Source organism: Neopelma chrysocephalum, unplaced genomic scaffold (assembly GCF_003984885.1).
Source record: "Neopelma chrysocephalum unplaced genomic scaffold, ASM398488v2 Primary Assembly neopelma1_67, whole genome shotgun sequence".
Classification (NCBI taxonomy): Eukaryota; Metazoa; Chordata; class Aves; order Passeriformes; family Pipridae; genus Neopelma; species Neopelma chrysocephalum.
The window spans coordinates 10,598,787-10,618,946 of NW_020897726.1; the positions used below are offsets into that span (position 1 = coordinate 10,598,787).

The window sequence follows — 20,160 nt, forward strand, 5'->3', positions numbered from 1 at the left end:
TCCTGTCCAGTGAACAGAATATGGAATAAATTATATATACAAAATGGCAAGAGACACAAGGACTAGGTGGGATTTTTTTTGTTTCTTGCAGTTATTATCCTCTACAGCTTTAGATTAATATGCAATCAGAATAGAAATCTTTACTAGGAGAACAATATTAAGAGACGTGCTATAAGCAGAGCAGTCAAGTTTCAGTGCATTTTCGATCCAGTTATTAACATCTGAATAAATACTTTCAGAACCATTAAATGGAATGCTGCTTTCTTCAATGTAACTTTTGATTGAAAACACAATTTAAAAGAAAAAAAAAACCATTGAATTCCCTATCCAGACCATTCTTTTTAATTCACACTGAAAAGTTCCAGCCAATACTTACATCCCAATATACCAGCAATAAAGTAATTTTAAGACAATTTAAAGTAAGTACTTGATGCATTCATATACCTTATACATTATTTAAATATGCCCTAAAACCCAACAATTTGGTAAAAAGCATCCTGAAATCATCTGCTATATCCTATGTGTATAAGATTAATAACAGCAACTGACAGCTAATGACAACATAATAATTTAAGTGCGTTGACAATTATTGACCTGAACGCACTTCAGAGACATGTAAATGCCAGAGGAGAGCAGTTACAGCTCCATGACTAATGTGTGCCCTGGATTCTGACCATCAGCTTTGCTATTTCAGTTTTGTGACCTAAATCTTGCTCCCCAATCAGAAGAAAACAAAAAAAACCCAAACAAGAAATGTCTTACTTGTTCTGCCTTCTCCAGTGATTTTCTATCCGCCTGCAAAAACTGGCAGTTCTCTCTCGCCAGCTTCTGGACCAGCTCAATCCGTCCGATGTCATCTCTTCCCTGAAGCTTGCATAAAACTCCTGCCTTAAGGGTGGGAGAAAGAGCAAACAAATACTTAAATCCACAATCCCAGGACATGACACCGCCACAAATTTCAACCTTAAAAGAAATGCATCTCTTTTCTCATATTTGCGGTACTTCAGTGCTGCTTGCTGAACACAAACTTAAGTCGCTGCTTCCCAGGAAACAACTGGAGAGGAGTGGAGGCACATCTGAATCTCTAAATGTATCTACTTTGGAGGGAAGAAGGCAGGGCTAACTAAATCAACCGCTCCTCTGAGTGCAACTATCAGATATGCTGTGTTTTATTTGTTCCTGTCAGCCTGTTTCCTGTTACATAAGAGAACAAGAGCAAGAGGTTAAAAACTCATGGGAAAGTTAGCCAGGAACAGCTCTGGAAAAAGACTGAAGTGCAACAAAAGGCAGTCCTAAAAATAACAGGCTACAACTCCCTCTGCTCCCACCCCAGCCATTTTTCACGTATGCAAGACTCAAAAGATAAGTTGTGTCACATTTATTTATTCCGTAAATAACAAATCAGTCTCTCTTGATTTTGTTTAGGGAAGAAAATTATATTTGCTTTAAAAGCTATGTTAGAACTATTTTTTTGGCTAATATTCTGACAGTTATCCAAGTTACGCTTGTAGTGTTTTGCCAAAACATTGAGCACTGGTTGTCTTCTAAAAATGCCGTACATATATATAAAGATGGATTCAAGCTTGCACACAGGCATAACAGATACCCATTGCAAAGTTAGTTGATATGGGCTAAATTGCTCCCTGAAAAGTCAGTGGCTAATACCACTGTCCATGCTTTGGTTATAGATATAGCCTCTGTATAACTGAGACCTGGCGTGATGATACCACACAGCTTTTATTAGCCCAGGTGTTTCCTGTGGGAACAGCATATGCTTTGGGAGGGCCCATCATATGGCACAGCTATAGTATAAGACTTCAAAGACAATCGGCAAATAAACATTTTTTCCCCACTTCCTCCACCATTTTCTTGCTACTATTCATCTTGAGTTTATATGAATAGCTATCTACTCCAAAATTCACAACACATCTTGTGAGTCAGGCCTAAAAGCTAGGGATGGCCTGACTGCTAACCCATAGTGCCATGCAGGCTCCAATACTTTGGCCTTAAGAAATTCCTGCCCATGAAGGTGTGAGAGTGACCACCCAAACAATCCTACAGTCTGCTGGTTTCTCCAAGGAAGGAGGAAGTGGGAGTTAAGATTTCTTCAGCTGAAGAAGAAAACAAATCCAGTTTATGAATAAGTGCTTTAACACTAATGGAAAAAATAGGCTTCACAACCAAGTACATTGAAATAAATTTGTACATGCCTACATTCTTCCAGTCTGGATGAAAACATCTCCTCACAAGCCTGTATCATATATTTCAGCTCTGGTGAAGGAAAGGATTTCAGATACAGCCTATACAGCCTGTACCCTGCATGTCCTCTGCTCTTCCTGAATTCAGCCTCCTGAGGAACCCAGCTTTCCCATGTGACTGGTTTGAAGGTCAGAAACCCACTGAGAACAGAAGGAATTGCATTGCCTAATCATAGAATTACAGAATAGAATCATAGAATCAGCCAGGTTGGAAAAGACCTCTGAGATCATGAAGTCCAACCCTTGATCCAACACCGCCGTGGTTACTAGACCATGGCACTAAGTGCCACATCCACTCTCATCTTAAAAACCTCCAGGGATGGAGAATGTACCACTTCCCTGGGCAGCCCATTCCAATGCCTGATTACCCTCTCTGGAAAGAATTTCTTCCTAATATCCAACCTAAACCTCCCCTGGACGAGCTTAAGACCATGCCCTCTTGTCTTACTGATAGCTGCCTGGGAGAAAAGACCAACCCCCACCTGGCTACAACCTCCTTTCAGGTAGTTGTAGAGAGTGATGAGGTCTCCCCTGAGCCTCCTCTTCTCCAGGCTGAACAAATCCATCTCCCTCAGCCTCTCCTCATAGGACTTATGCTCAAGTCCCTTCACCAGCCTCATTGCTCTTCTCTGGACCTGCTTCAGCACCTCAATATCCTTCCTGAACTGAGGGACCCAGAACTGGACACAGTACTCGAGGTGTGGCCTCAACAGCGCTGAGTACAGGGGAAGAATCACTTCCCTGGTCCTGCTGGCCACACTGTTCCTGATCCAGGCCAGGATGCCATTGGCCTTCTTGGCCACCTGGGCACACTGCTGGCTCATGTTCAGCTTCCTGTCAATCCAAACTCCCAGGTCCCTTTCTGCCTGGCTACTGTCCAGCCACTCTGTGCCCAGCCTGTAGCACTGCCTGGGGTTGTTGTGGCCAAAGTGGAGGACCCGGCACTTAGTCTTATTGGACCTCATCCCGTTGGAATCAGCCCAACTCTCCAGCTTGTCCAGGTCCCTCTGAAGAGCCCTCCTGCCTTCCAGCAGATCAACACGCCCCCCCAACTTGGTGTCATCTGCAAATTTGCTAATGGTACACTCAATCCCCTCATTCAGATCATCAATAAAGATATTAAACAGAACTGGGCCCAACACTGATCCCTGGGGGACACCACTAGTGACCGGCCACCAACTGGATGCAGCACCGTTCACCACCACTCTCTGGGCCTGGCCCTCCAGCCAGTTCCTAACCCAGACAGAGTGCCCCTGTCCAAGCCATGGGCTGCCAGCTTTTCCAGGAGAAAGCTGTGGGAGATGGTGTCAAAGGCTTTGCTGAAGTCCAGGTAGACACATCCACAGCCTTCCCCTCATCCACCAGACGAGTCACCTGATCATAAAAGGAGATCAGGTTGGTCAGACAGGACCTGCCCTCCTAAACCCGTGCTGGCTGGGTCTGATCCCTTGTCCATCCTGTAGATGCTGTGTGATTGCACTGAGGATGATCTGCTCCATAACCTTGCCAGGCACTGAGGTCAGGCTGACAGGCCTGTAGTTTCCCCGGTCCTCCTTCAGGCCCTTTTTGTGGCTGGGCGTGACATTCGCCAACTTCCAATCATCTGGGACCTCCCCAGTGAGCCAGGACTGTTGGTAGATGATGGACAGTGGCTTGGCGAGCTCTCCCAGCAGCTCCCTCATCACCCTAGGGTGGATCCCATCTGGTCCCATAGACTTTGAGGATCCAAGTGGCTCAGCAGGTCACTAACTGTTTCCTTCTGGATCACAGGGGGGCTATTCAGCTTCTTATCTCTGTCTACAAGTTCTAGAAGCCAGCTGTCCTCAGGACAACCTGTCTTACTGTTGAAAACTGAGGTAAAGAAGGTGTTAAATACCTCAGCCTTTTCCTCATCTTTGACAACTATGTTCCCGCCCATGTCCAATAAAGAATGGAGGTTTTGCTATTGATGTATCTGTAGAAAGACTTTTTGTTATCCCTAACAGAAGTGGTTAGATTGAGTTCAAATTGGGCCTTCGTCTCTCTAATTTTGTTTCTACATGACCTAACTATATTCCTAAACTCTTCCTGAGTAGCCAGCCCTTTTTTCCATAACTGGTAGGCTCTCAAGGTCCTTACATTTTCTATGAGATTAGCTCCTTATCTTCTAAATCGCAGACACTGATTTGTAAACCAGTTCAGACACACCACTATCACCTGCAGATCAGCACTAAGACTGATTTTATCAAATGTGGAAGAATATAGTGAACTAATTGTCCAGATTTGTTTAACCAATAGAGAAAAAGAGGTACTTAGGAAGAGAAATTTTTTTTACTCTACAGTAGACACTTAAAAATAGTCAAATCAGTTGTTTCCTAATATTCTGCTTTTTCTCAAGGAATTTAAACAGGGAACCTAAGACTTGGAAGAAGTCTGATGTCTGTGTTTTGCAACACTTTGATGGCTTGGGGACATCAGCTAGAGCCAAACCTGCTTTTTTCACGTCTGCAGGATGCTTCTAGCAGAGAGTGTTACATCTTGTGCTGTAACCCCACAGGCTTGTAGGCTAAGGATGACTCAAAGTGTTATGGCCCACTAGGGCTTTGGGACTATAAAGATTCAGAGTCTCTCTGGATCTGGGATCTTAGTACTGTGGAGGCACTTTTTACACCTTCGTCTTGTGCTGTCATGGTTTAGGAATGGTACTCCCCAATTTAGTGTTCCCACTGGGACTCTCTAAACCACATGCCACTTGCTCACTCCTTCCCTTTCACCTCCCCCTTTCCCTCTGCAGTGAGATGGAGAGGAGAATTGAACGCACAAAAGGTAAAGATCACAGGTTAAAATAAGAACAATTTACCAGAAACAGCAATGAGATACGAAAATGAACAGTAACAGCAACAATACTGACAGAGGGTACAAGAAATTAACAATTCCCACAGAAATTCCCCAACAATAGACAATATCCGACTGCTCCCTCTGCCATGCTACACTGACCTGAGTAAGCTCCAGGTCCTGGCCATGGCCATACCTCCTCCTGGCTACTGCAAAAATTAACCCTGTCCTGGCTGGAACCAGGACATGTGCCCAGACAAGGCAGACCATGACCTACGAGTGGCATATGAGTCCCTGCTGAACAAACATTTATTGATCTTCAGTGTATGAAGCAAAGCCCAATGGTTAAAGCCACTTATGTTATGAAGAAGAAGGGGGACTTCAGTTTTGGGGTAACAGTTGGCTTCGGTATATTCAAGGGGAAGCCAGTTGATATAATCTTTTTGGATTTCAGTAAAGCTTTCGATAGTCTCTCACAGGATCCTTCTGGACAAAATGTCCAGCACACAGCTGGATAAACACATCATGTGGTGGGTGAACAATTGGCTCACGCGTTGAACACAGAGGGTAATAGTGAATGGGGTAGCATCAGACTGGGGACCTGTCCCTAGTGGGGTTCCACAGGGCTCCATCTTAGGCCCTGTGCTCTTCAACATCTTCATAAATTACTTGGAAGCAGGACTGGAAGGGATATTAAGCAAGTTTGCAGATGACACAAAACTCAGAAGAGATGTTGACTCCCTGGAAGGCAGGGAGGCCCTGCAGAGAGACCTCAACAAATTACAGGACTGAGCAATCACCAACCATATGAAGTTCAACAAAAGAAAGTGCTGGATTCTGCACCTGGGATGGCACCCCGGATGTACGGACAGACGGGGGAATGAGAGGCTGGAAAGCAGTGCCATGGAAAGGGACCTGGGGGTCCTGGTCTATGGCAAGTTGACTATGAGTCAGCAGTGCCCCGGCAGCCAGGAGGGCCAACTGTGTCTGGGGGGCATCAGGCAAAGCATCGCCAGCCGGTCGAGGGAGGGGATTGTCCCACTCTGCTCTGCACTGGACACTGGAGTGGCCTCACCTTGAATATTGTGTGTGGTTTTGGGCACTGTAATATAAGAAAGATATTCAGCTGTTAGAGAGTGTTTAAAGGAGGGCAATGAAGATGGTGAAGCACCTTGAGGGGAAGCCGTATGAGGAGCAGCTGAGAGCACTTGGTCTGTTCAGCCTGGAGAAGAAGAGACTGAGGGGAGACCTCATTGCAGTTACAACTTCCTCGTGAGGGGAACAGGAGGGGCAGACACTGATCTCTTCTCTGTGGTGACCAGTGACAGGACCTGAGAGAATGGCTTGAAGTTCTGTCAGGGGAGGTTTAGGTTGCATATTAGAAAAAGGTTCTTCACTCAGAGGGTGGTTGGGCACTGGAACAGGCTCCCCAGGGAAGTGGTCACAGCGCCAGCCTGACAGAGTTCAAGGAGCATTTGGCTGATACTCTGAGGCACATGGTGTGACTCTCAGGAATGGTCCTGTGCAGGGATAAGGGTTGGACTCGATGATCCTTGTGAGTCCCTTCCAATTCAGCATATTCTGTGATTCTGTGAACAGTCTGAACACATGAGCCTTGCTCTCTTTCACCACTTGCATATTACTGCCTTCCACATGGATGAGCATCCCAGGGAAGAGGTAACTTTAAATGCAAGCCCATTAGCCCCGCCACAAATATGGTCTGTATTCAAATTGGCAATTTCATTGAAGAATCTCATTGTCCTATTTCAAATAACCACTAAGTAGAGATACTACATTTTAACATATCCCCTTCTCCCCTAACAGTTCATTAATTGAAAGAATTGAAGAGAACATGAAAAAGAAATTATGTTATTGGGTTTCAAAAGGATAAAAAATTTCTCAGAGGGTTAAGGTATTATTAAATTAATTGCACATGCTTGCCTCTGGGAGTAAAGAATGCACTTGAAATACAAAAGGCTAAACATGTTTTTTTATAATTCAGAAGAAAGCTATGAATACTTCCCTTTTAATTCTGATTTCCTCACTTATGTTGACTTTCCACTATAAATCTTTCTGCTAAATACTCCTAAGAAAACCTCCAGGTCAATTAAATAATTAATTGATGACAGTTTCTAAAAACTGGTTTGTAAGATGTTGATAGTCTCTGATTACTGGTCATTTTCACTTTTCAATATAAATTTAATTTTCAAGCAATACTTTTGAAGCTGTTAGACAAAAGGGTGAAGTCAAGTCACCCTACTTGCAAAGTGCAACTTTGATTTTATTTTAGAGAGGAACATCCTCTCTAAAACCCTGCATGCCCAGCTGTCCTTGTTTAGTCCTGTAAGTCATGTAGACCAGAGATACAAGTACTAACCTATGTGAAGGTGAAAATCACGAAGTTGCATAGTTTAACTGGCTTTAATTTAATGAATGACAAAAGAATGTAGGAACTTTATAGTAAGGCTTTACTACCATTCATGGCTCAAAATTACTATAATTGAATGTGTTTATGCAATATTTGAAATGAAATAAAAAAGTTTAATGGAAATTAAATCAAATTAGTCACTACTGAGGTTGAAAAAGTGAAGATGCCGACAACACTTCTGTTTCAGCACATCCATTGGAAAATATTTCCTCTGCAAAGGTCATAAATGAACATGGTAACAATGACATGGAGGTGAATTAAGACATCCCTAGGCAGACAGGATGGGATCTTTTATTTACATTGTTTACAGCATGTTCACTTTTAAAAATCCCCAAACCAAATTTTGTCCACATTTCTACCAGTTTTGTCAGCTAACTCCCATGTAAATCAAGCCTCTGTCCCAGAGCAGCGTTGAGAGTGGACACCACACCCTTCAACTCTGTTAAAGGTTTATGGTGATTTGGTTTTTTCCACTGTACCTCTAACTCCTTCTGTGGTCGGTGAAAACAACATAATTATTACTGGCTTCACCTCTGATCAACCTGAAAACTTAAAACCATATGCCACTGCCTCAAAAGATAGGATTGCTTGCTTTTCTCTAGTACCATACACAGTCCCACTGTAGTGAAAAAAATTATTCACTCCCTTGAAACAAACCGTATTTGTTCTTCACTGGATGTCATTTTTATGGCACTAAGAAACAAATCTGAGCAACTACTGCTCTGATAACACTTCTGCTCTCCTCCCAGTAGAGCACATGAATACTTTTGTTAACTGGTCATTTAGTAACTGTTAAATTTTACAGGTTTCATATTCTTTCAAATTTTAGAAGCTGGTTTCCAGTCAAATAAAAGCTGGGTGAATCAACATCCCAATAATAAATTCTTATGGGCTTTTATAATCAGTCCATGTATTTTTATTAGCTGGCTACTTAGGAGCTTTGAGCACGTGTTGTCAATGTCACAAATGGGACAAACATTTTCAAAAAACCGTAATAACTACAACAATCAAGTAGAACTAAGCATACATGAAATCCCCCACAAGAAACCCAGAAAGTCAGATTTTTGGGGCAGTGAGGTCAGTATTTCCCCCCGGGTCTTTTCTATATCTCTGTAATGCACACCCGACCTCTACAAAACTGATCCTCAACCCTACACTGATGTGAATTAGGAATCAAAGTTGGGTAACAAATTTTTTACATATTAGGGCTCCTACTACTCTTTTATTTTTTAGTAGATTTGAAACTCAGGTTAGCGAAGGCATATAGTGCTTTTGGACAGGTTAGCGAAGGCATATAGTGCTTTTGGAAAACTCCATAAAAGAGTATGGCGTAATAAACACTTGAGGAAAAGTACCAAGTTCAGTGTTTACAGAGCCATAGTGCTGTCTACTCTTTTATATGGTTCCGAATCTTGGTTCATCTACCGCCACCACCTGCGTTTCCTAGAACGCTTCCATCAACACTGCCTCCGCACAATCCTAAATATCCACTGGTCAGATTATGTGACCAATACATCTGTTCTTGAACAGGCAGCAATCACAAGTATTGAGGCCATGCTACTGAGAACGCAGCTGCGATGGGCAGGGCACGTCTCCAGGATGAAGGACCACCACCTCCCTAAGATCCTGCTTTATGGTGAACTTGTCACTGGCTGCTACAAGAGAGGAGCCCCGAAGAAAAGATACAAGGACTCCCTGAAAAAACATCTCAGCCTCGGGCATACTGATCACCATAACTCTGGCCTCCAATCAGGAGGCCTGGAGACACACCATCTATAACGCTGCTGATGCTTTTGAGAAAGCATGCAGGATCACCCTTGAGGAGAAAAGACAATGCAGAAAGAATCAAGCCTTGCAGAATATACCATCTAAGGAGTCTTTCTGCTGTGCGTTTTGCAACGGGACATGCCTGTCTCGTATTGGCCTTTTTAGCCACCAACGCGCTTGCAAGAAACGTGGGTAGAGCCCTTCCCAAATCTTTGTTCGCGAAGCCTAGCCATGATTGATGATGATGAGATTTGAAACTGCGTGCAATTAAGAGGAGGTCATTTCCAAAAATCATGTCTGAACGTGACTCTGAGAGTATGCTAGAAAAGCCCAAGTACACACTGGTGCAGTTGGCATGTCCACATGGTCCCAAGCCCTTCTGCCTGCACTCTCCAAGTGTCTGCCATGGCCCAGGTCTACTACCAGAGCTGACTGGGCTCACTGTGGTCAAGCCAGCCCCTACCTTTACAAAGAAATAGGTACTGCTCACTTGGCTACATGGCTTGTATCCCTTCAGCTAGGCTTGATCACAAGCATCAGCGTAAATTCTGTCTTTCTTGCACACAGCTTTTCAGTTTGGCAAGACGTTAGGGAGATAAACCAGTGACAGGAACTGCACATTGCATATAGGGGAAGGAGAAAAGGTGGCAAGGGAACATAACATTTGCAAGAGGAATAGAAAAAGAAAAAAACAGCCCAGACTGGGAAAAATCAGTTTTAAATTAAAAGCAATAATCAGTACCAGTACAATGAGCAATGCAGTTACCCTTGCACAGCTTGAATGCATGAACTAAATGACTGAATGAATTGCAGATTAATCAAATAATATTCACAGAATTAAAAAGGGTAAGCAATTCCACAATAAAGTACTCTAAAAGGCAGTTAAGTTTCTTCTGAGCAATATCTAGAAGTGTGCTTTGGTTGTAAATGAGGGCAGTTAGGCAAGGAAAGAAGAAGGTTGTTGCTCACACTTGAATGACTAATAAGTATCCTCATTTCATTGCATGTCTACTTACAGTGATTAAAATTCAATCAAAATGTCATATGCCCTCGCCTCCTAAAACACATCTCATTTTACTTTCACATCTGGTATATGCTATGTGTATTATCTAAAAGGAGCAGAAAGATAGCTGAAGAATGCTGTCCAATTGCAACATCATGGGATTAATTCCCAGAATAATCATCAATCTTATTCTAAATAGCCACATAAAATGAGATCCAGCAGACTTTCTCCTTCCTACATGCTTGCTGTACAGAACAGTTCTTCAATTTGTAGATTTAAAAACATTTCCAAGACTTCATTAATCTTACACATTTACCTGTGCATCAGAGGTATCCTTGAGCTCTTCTAGTCCTCTTATTTCTTGACTGCTGTTTTCCTCATTTTGACAGATTGCTAAAATAAGAAAGAATACATTGGAAGCAGGCAGATTTAAATCACAAGAAGCATCAAAGCAGCATGGCCCAGTTTAGATCAAAGAGGGTGACCATTCAAGAAACCTTGTTCAAACTTCAGCATTCTAGTTAATTCCTTGAGTGATTTTGGACAGATCCTGTTAAGGTGCACCTTATTGGGTTTAGGCAAATGCTAAATACAGTACACTTTATTTTTCCCCAGGCAGTAAAATCCAGTACTAAATAGTTATATTCATGCTACTGTTAGTCCTGATAAAACTATGACATTTAAGGAAACTCCACTTTTCCATACATTGTATTCCTCATGACTCATAAGGAATAAAAAAATCAGGTCTCCCTTTACTTCCATTATGTTGCACAACATCAATTCAGACTAAACAAAATAAGTAGATTTATCCCTCACCTCAGACTTGGAAAATTCTTTGTAAGCAAAGTGATCTCAGTCTCAACAAACACCACGACTACCCATGAGAGTCATCTCCAGAAACAAATGGTAGCAGAAGATGTTCTATTGAAAGTTCTTTGCTGCTGGCATAATAGGAGAAAACAGTAACCTTGCTCAACTAACACAACTTAAACCACTTAACATCAGCAAGTTTTGCCAGACTTTAAAGAAAAAAGTTTTGTATCAAACTTGTAATCCCCAGAAGGGTCAAAACCAGACTGAGCAGTTCACCTAGCTAGAAAAACAAGGAACCTCTTTTGAAGGGACCACTCAGTCTTCTGTACTGCGAACAGCTGTATCTATTAGCATTTTTGCTACCTATATCCCATGATACACACCCACCTGCTGTATTTAAGCCCTCAGACACTCTGAAATGTGACACATGGTAGGTTAGGAGCGTCAGAGCCGATGAAACACATGAAAAGTGACTTTACCTTACGCTGTACTCATTTACTTAGAAGAACCATACTCAAATATCATCGATCTTAAGTACATGTTGAATGATTTCCTGGTGTAGCCACAGCAGTTGTGACACCAAAAGTGTCCTTGAAGTGGTAGAGCTGCCAAATCCACTTCCCAAAAAACACCAGGCTCATGGCTTTGAGGGACGAGTAGGAAGATTGAGCTAGTGTGTCTCCTCCTGCCTATCTCCTCTCTCCTTCACCCTTGCGCACCTGAGCTGGTTGTCACTGTGTGTGAACAGCCACAGCCCACAGCACAGTGTTTTCAGACAAGGATCACCAGTGGGCTTTTGCCTTAAAACTATGTCTGTGAGCTGAGGCAGCCCAGGATTTGATTGATGAACAAATCAGCTGTTGAGGGAGCAGGAGAAGGGCTGGCAGGTAGCAGTGTTTCCTTCACCAGGCACCCTCAGCTACACTCTTCTAAGCCCTCAGACTGAATCTTTAGACATGCAAACAGCTTACCATAGCCTAGCTAACACATGTAACATGAACCTTGAGGTCCAGTCTGGTGTGTCTGCTTGGGTGCTCTGGGGCTGCTGCAGACAAAAATCAGGCTAACATTTACACAGTATCCAGCAACTTAGAAGAAAAGTAACTTTGGAGCGTTCTTGACCTCCAAAATAAAGCATATGGATTTATTTTCTTTTTCTGTGGATTTCTGCTGATACTGCAATGCCATATAGGATATAATTTTTCGTTCTTCCCCCACAGTTATGCTGTCCCCCAAAAAAAAGTAATAAAAATGTTATTATAAAAGGGTAAATAAGTAATTTTGTCAATACAGTTTATTCCATGCAGGGATCTTTTCAAATCCATTATCAAAGGAAAACAGAGCTCTGATATAAATCTTCACCAGTGGGTTTGCACATATCACTTTATCAGCCAACCTCTGAAATTCAAGGTGGTTGCTGAAAACACAGGGTCAGAATACAGCTATAACAGAAGCATGTATAACAGGCATTAGATCCCAGCAGCATTTAAAGCTAGGCAAAATCAAAATGTGCTTGAGACATTGTGACATATCTGTGCCCCAGTATGAGAGATAAAATACGTTTTTTTATATATAGGCGTATCACAAAGTTGTAAGATATCCAAGTTCCAAATGGGACTGGGTGTCAGGGTCTTTTTCGGCCGGAAAAGGGAAATATAAAAGTTCCTAAAAATTAAAATCTTTCAGGGCCATGTGGAAATTTTGTACACAGGGGTTTCTTCTCTCTCTTTGGGCTAAGAACAAAGGAAGATCCATCATTTTTGACAGAGGATGCCTTGCAGCCAATTGGAAGGAAGGGAAAGCCCCTTTTCAGAGAAAAGAAACCTTTTTAGGTAAAAATGAATATATTAAACTTATCTGAAAAGGGTGGGATTTTGTGAAACTATAAAATGTATGGAATTTAAACCCAAAGGGTCTTTTTCCCCAGAAACTCGGTGAGAGAAAGACCCAGCACGCTGAATAAATCCTTTCCTTCATGAGTTTATGCCATCTTTCTAAATTTAAAAGAGGAATTTTTTCTCACACCAGCTTGGAAAAGGAACAACCCAATGACACAATAACTAGTGGGATGGCCTGAACAGTCATGTGTGGCCCCTGCTTTCCTAGTGCAGGTCAGGGTTTCCAAAGGCAATGTACTCCATCCAACCAGGGTGGGGGCTCTGTGCAGTCCCTTCCCTTGTAACCCACCTCCCAGCCATCCTCCCCAAGAGCTGCCTCCTCCTCTTGCATACTCCCACATGTGCGTGACCCTGTTCTACCCACTGCTGCTGTGAGAAACATAAAGTGTTCAGGACATCCCCTTGCCGAATGCTAGTCAGAACAACCTGCATGAGAGAGGAATGTTGCAATGCCAGAAGGCACTAACAAATGCTAAAAATTGGTTGGTTGAGCAATTGCTCAAAATGTTAAGTCTGTGGCTGCGTTAGCAGAAACACATTTCCCCAGCTCTCCTTTCAATTTTCTGATTTCTCCTAAAATCAATTTGCTGTAGCCATGATGGGCAAAATATCCCCACAGACTTTGGCTATTAATCACAGCATTTAAAGGAGTGGCACCTTGCTAGTAACAAGACCACGCATCCAGGTTTAAGTGATTTACATTGATCCAGCCAGCTTTTCCAACAAGGCTGAGCAGATGGGCGCTCTGCAAACAGCTGTGCCAGGGGAAAAGGTTAGTGGCTGCCAATTGGCTTCTTGTCACAGGCCTCTGTTACAAGTGTCCCCTTTCCTGCCCAGGGCCAATGCAAACACCCCAGAACATCTTCAACCAAAGTAAACAGGCAGACATTCAAGGAGCAGCACCGTGCTGAGGGGACAGTATCTCGCAGGGGAACTAATGACAAGAAGCAAACACCCGGAATTGAGGGCAGTAATAGCTCTTACCTGGCACAAAGGGAAAGAGAAAGACGGTACATGTTCACGACCCCCAATGAGCACAGGTATCCTTGGGTGTTGAACAATTTTAGCATAAGCAATTTTAAAGATGATGAGAAAATTACCCCAGTTTAGGGTGTACCCTAAATGAATACCTTAAAAAAAATAAATAATGGTTTATATCACCAATTTGATAGCTCAATTCTAAAAAACCTGAAAAAGTTCCTAATCCAGCTCTCCTAACCCAGCTTTCCTTGGCTTCAATGTTGTTTAGACTGTGTAAGGAATGTAGAAACGAATCAGTAAATATTTTCTTAAAGGAAAAAAAAAGTCCCAGACGTCACACTGATGTCCTTGCAGCTCTCTTGGGAAAGTGGGAGCAGTTGGTCTCTTTTTTATGAAATTTCCATCACGAACTTGATTTTTGTGACGTCCTTGCCTCTTATCCAAACCCATAAGAACCAGCCACAATTGAACCATTTAACTACACCCAGAGAGCAATACTCAAGGAGTCACACCACTTCACACTTTTTTTCCATCATAAGAACACGGTCCCTTGAAGGTTGAAGTGGCCACAAAGACAAGCAACAACCCTTAATTATATTTTCTTGGTTTCTGTAGGAAAAGGTTCCTATATGCTTCATCTATAAAACAGGAAGAACATATTCCTTGAAATATTCTGGTGTATTTAGAAATTTATGTTACTGGGGATCATCACACACACGCGTAAGAAATCGACTGCAGTATTTCAATACCTGTTGTGCCTAACCCCATAGCAACTTATAGACACCCCTTGAGTTGGCCCAGGTGCTGCCCTCACAGGCTATTGTGCACGCAACACAAGTTCTGTCATAAAATACAAGAATTCAAGGATAATTTCCCACTTACTGTTAACTGGCCATTTATTGTTTTAATAAAAAAGTTCTACCATGGCAAATTCAAGCATAGGAAAAGTGAGCGGAAATTTAGGGTGGGATGGGAAAGTATTTCGCAGGCAAGTGTTGATTTTGGAACTATACATACAAAAAACTTGTGAACTTTGGAGCTGAGCCAAACGTTTCCTTCTCTGCCAGCATAAATCCAGCTTTGCTCCCTGATATAAACATCCCAGCACGTTTTACAAAGCAGCAGCAACAGGGAAAGGCAAAGATGGTTTATCCTGATCTATATGTATCTATTAAATGCTATGTTTGGTTTCAGGCTTGAGACCAGAGACAGGAAAAAAAAATGCAAACAAATACAGAGTGACCAATTCCCTTTCTACCTGCAGCATTTCTCCTTCTTCGGAAGAAAGGTCACCACAAAAAGATGGCAAACGAGCATCGGCTTGCTAATGTGCAGTTCAAATGTATCCTTTTGCAAATCAACCAAGGGAATTCAGGATGTTGACTTTTTAAGGTCACTTAAGGATCACAAGGGTCGTCATCCGATCTAAGTTCCTTGTGCCCCCACACACCAGAGATGAGATTTTGCTAGCAGATTCTTCTGTAAACTAATGTTGGAACAGAGAGTTCTTTTGGGGGAGAGCCTTGTCCTTTAGTAATCCCATTTCAGCTCAATAAATCAGCAGAAAAAAATAACGAAGAAATAAGAAACAAAAGTAAATCATTTTATACCAGCTACATCAGCAGAATCGGCCATCACCTGGGAGCGTTAAAGGAAAGGGAAAGTAACCATTGCTCACACTGGAACCAACCAACGGTGCTCCCTGGCTTTTACAGCCGCGCCACAAAATTAACGTAGATTTAAGGCATTGGAAAGACTTTGTCTTCTTCAGCAACATGGAGCATTACAGGCATGCTAAGCATGCTAGGCAGACTGGTATGCAGTGAGGGTCACAACAACCACCAGCAGCACTACGGACCTTCTCCTGCCTTTGGAAGAATCTGCCAAGGGGACCAGGGCTACCTGCACAGCAGTGCCTCCATGATACACTGTTCTGTATGCCACCAAATTTGAAGGTAAATTAATCACATTGATAAGTAAGATTTTAAAGTCACAAAATAATACAATGCACATTAATTAATTTTAATACTTTGTCTTGCTCAACATAGCAGAATCATTTACCTAACTGAAAGTGGAAAGGACAGTTAAAAAAAAAATCCACACATAAACCAACTCCTGGAACCCACGGTATTGCAGCCTTCCCAGAGGCTTTGCTGTATTGTGCTTTCTTCCTTTTCTATAAATGAAATTTCTCCTTTCTACCCCTTCTGGCTCCAAAGATAACCTTCACAGCACAAACCAAGGTACTAGCGTCATTCTGCTACTGCAGCCAGCCAGACTGGAACAATAACACCAGGAGAGGTGTGAACTTCCTCCCTTTGGCTTAATAGGGTGTTAACTGTGAAAGATAATTATTTAAATGTTTAAAAGAGGACTATCATCACAGTTAACCATTTTGCTGCTGAACAGCAGGCAGGGACATCTGTCCATCTCCAAGCAACTGGGTGGCACCCACACGGTCATTCCAGAAAGCCAACTTGGCCCCCCATCACTGCTGGCCGTCTCACACCTCCAGTACTGACTACTCCCTCTCTGTGCTACCATAATGCATTTGGGACTTGTGGATTGGCAAAGGATTACTATTGATCTGGCTCAGTTTGATGAACTGGTTGAGAACAGAACATAGGCAGCAGGCAGGGGACAGGGCACTCCTCAAGCTACAGTTGCTGCCCTTGTGCCACACAACTTCCAGCTTCAGCCCTTGAGCTTGCTGTGAAGCCCAACTGTGCAACCAGGACTGATTGCCTTTTGGGGACAATGAGCCCATAAACCCCCTTGGCAGATATGCAGTTTGCCTCTGCACTGCCCTAGGCTGCTCCTAAGACTTAACTTGCTTAGCCCATTGCAAATCCTCAGGCACAGCCTTGGTAGCAGCCTTATCATGCGGGATCCCAGCTGTACCAACACTGCCAGGCTCACCTGCCCCCACAGCTGCTCCAGAGCTAGCTCTGCTCGACATACAGAGCTTGGTCATCCCTTAGGCTACATCACTCATTTCTCAGTGATGCTACTTCATTTTAAATGAGGTTGTTAATTTATTATTTAGTGTTGTTCTTTAACCTGCTAACATCCTAGAACATCAAACCACTCTGGCCTTTCTAAGATTTCAATCTTTTCAGTACTCCGTGATCAAAATTCATGTAAGAATCTCTTTTTTCTAGCCAGTAAGTAAAAGGCATCTACATGCCCTCTAAGAGAGCATACCACCTTGGAAGAGGTAAAGAGCCTACTTCTGAACAGGAGAACTTTGTTTATTTGACAAGGCAACCGATTTTCATTGCCTTATCCCTGCAGGATGATTATACCCTGGGTTTTTTTCTCTCCCTGTCAAACCAACACTGTTGAAAAGATCTCAGGAATCTGCAAGAATATTCCCCCAGGGAAGGCTCCAGAATTGCCAGCAGCCTGCACCAGTTGATTTACTGTCAGCTACTAGGAAGCTCACAACTTCTAGCATTCTTATCTCCCGAATTTTTTGAGAGGCATGCTTCTCTTCTGGTTTGTTTTCAGTTTTTTGCGGGGTTGTTTGTTTTTTGTTTGTTGTTGTTTTTTCCAAAGGAAGTTGCTGGCATGAAGCTTAAAGAAAAAAACAGCAACCCCCACCCCTTTTTTTTAAGTCACATAACTCTAAGCTAATTTCATGAGTTTTGAAAACTTTACTGTTACTTTGAACAATGGAGCTTGTGGTATCCGTTGTTATTCTTTGTGGAGGGTATACAGCAAGCTCTAGAGAGACTGGTTACTATGGCAGCTCTGAGCTGTTTGACAGTGTTATAATGTTTGCTGATGCTTATTAATTTATCAGAGTGGAAAAAAATGAATAGCTCATACTGACACCACTGGGGAAACTAAAAACCAGATCCTCTAGGCTACATAAAGCACTAGTGTTGAGCAATGGAAAGGAAGATGAGCAGCTAATAAATGCTTTGCAAACCTCAGATTTGGGGACCATTTTAGACCAGACCATGTCCTCGTGCATGCTCCTGTATTTTCCAAGTTCTCTTTCCAAATTAAAGGGGGAAAACTAACAAGCACTGAGTATCTCTGAAGTCCCAAAAGCTGCATATAAAAGACAGCAATAATCCCAAGAACAAAACCCTCCAACTGAGAATTGGTTCCTTATTTACCATGAAACTGTAATCTTTTCTCAGAAATTACTGAAAAGAGAAAGCTTTTTAAGCTCATCCTTTACATGTTTCCCTTTATTAGCAATACAAAAATTGCCTTTGAGCTTTCTCACTCCTTCCCACTATTTCTGCATATATATATGCAAATTATCGTACAGATTTCCCCTCATTGAGTACACTACATATCTCTGAAACAGTTGGCAGACCCCTGGGGGGTGTTGCCCAGACAGCTGTGCAATCAGCTGAGTAAATCAGCTAATTAAAGAAACAAAGAAAATGCAAAAATTATTAAAGACAGACTCTGGCTCACATCATTGTTCAGCACCTCTGTATCTAAAAAAGCACAGCAAGCACCAAGCACAGGACAGAATAAAGATGCAGTCGGTGAATGAACTATTGCACAAGTGACAATGATGACATTTTCTCTCAAACACTAATCTGGGACTCTACGATATTTATGCTTTGTGGTTTAAATCAATTTAACATAAATTACTCCAGCATTTTATTTTACAATTACAAAAGAGTGAAATGTAATGTTGGTCTCATAACTGATTTCTGTATGTAAAGAATGGTCATTAACTTCTGCTTGACCTTAGGTGTAGAACTAACATTGAATTTGCACAGAGGAACTCATTATGCTGGTCTAGTTTCCATGCAGAAATATAAGTTCCCAAGGGTCTCAGTGCTACAGGGCATTTCTCAGATCTCAGAGAGGAAACAAGACTCCCAAAAATGATGCAAAACCATTTCCTCTCATTGCAGAGTTTATCAAAAGGGACAGACAACAGCAAGGGTCAGAATCTGCCATCTAGGCAGAGCAAAGCCAGTGTGGTAAGAAAGGAGGCTGACAGATTTAGATTTGGTCTTGCTGATCCACACACCATTAAGGGCCATTTCTTCCCACTGCAGCTGTATGACCACAGGAAGGAAAAACCTCAGTTTAAACGAGGCTCAGGTCTGCCTACAGTATATAGACATGGTAAATTAAAAAATTAGCATTCCAAGTAAAGCCACCTGTATTTCCCAGCTCAGTCATATAACGGTAGCTATTCTTTTCACATTATTGTACAACTGGTTTTGTTAGGAACTTCTATTTATCTTATTTATCAGAACTGAAGCCTTTCATCTGGCTTTGAAGGGCCACATTTCATCCAAGGTAGTGGTGCATTAGAAGAACATAACTTGTAAAACACCTCTGGCTAAACAAGGGAGGCATTTTTTAATAGATAATCAACTACTGTTGATTCATGTGGCCAAAGGAGGTTTGGTTTCCAATGTCTGGCCCTTTGTGATGCGTACAAAGATGAAGCCACATTTTACGCCCACTATGGGAACATATGAAGTCCTATTTTTTATCAAGGGAAAAAAAATTGAAAACGACATGCAAACACTCTAGGATTACTACAGGAACAGATAAAAGCAATTTCTTTTGTACCAACAGCAGCCCAAGGAAAACCATTTAACGGTTGAATGTAGAAAGTTTTAATTCTTACCCAGTACTTTTAGACATTTGTTCTCATGTGTATGATATTTAAATTTTTTTAAAAAACATCACATGGCAGTGAATGTACCTACAGCAGTGTTGCCTGAAACAAGATGATGGAAGGATGGAGAAGAGCCCATTATATGATCAGAGAATGATTGCTGGGAACAGATCAAACAAGGAGGTAAGGGCAGTTGCTGAGCAGGCTGGTGCAAAGTGAAACATTGCTCTCTATTCCATGGAAACACCCCCCAGGCATGGCCAGGAAAGGAGCAGGAAACAAAGAGGACTTTGAGTAAATAAATTCTGTGAACTCACGGTAAATGCCTCTCTAAAAACCCTAGCAAAAAACCCACTCACCTAGAGGATGGCTTTTTTTTTTTTTTGCACAACTGCCGTCTTTGCCACCGTACTGTGCTCTTTTTGCGTATGTGCAAAATATCTTTCACCTATGCAGCTATTCTGCATTGCTCATTTCTTCTATGTGAGGACCTTACAGATCACACAGAAAAAACTACACACAAAGTTCTACAACAACTGCAAAACCAAAACCAAAAACTGCCAAAATCCCTCTCATCGTAATTCCCA

The 20,160-nt window shown here is 42.2% G+C and overlaps 1 protein-coding gene across 1 annotated transcript in view; it reads right to left on the bottom strand.

Annotated features, from left to right (window-relative positions):
• The window catches only part of RAPGEF5 (Rap guanine nucleotide exchange factor 5), a 165,012-nt gene that overhangs the window by 92,043 nt on the left and 52,809 nt on the right, over positions 1-20,160 (bottom strand). Inside the window, exons 8-9 of the mRNA XM_027684636.1 lie at positions 10,587-10,663; positions 763-888 (exon numbers count right to left, since the gene is read on the bottom strand). Coding sequence (XP_027540437.1) covers positions 763-888; positions 10,587-10,663 — 203 coding nt within the window. The remainder of the gene's footprint in view (positions 1-762; positions 889-10,586; positions 10,664-20,160) is intronic.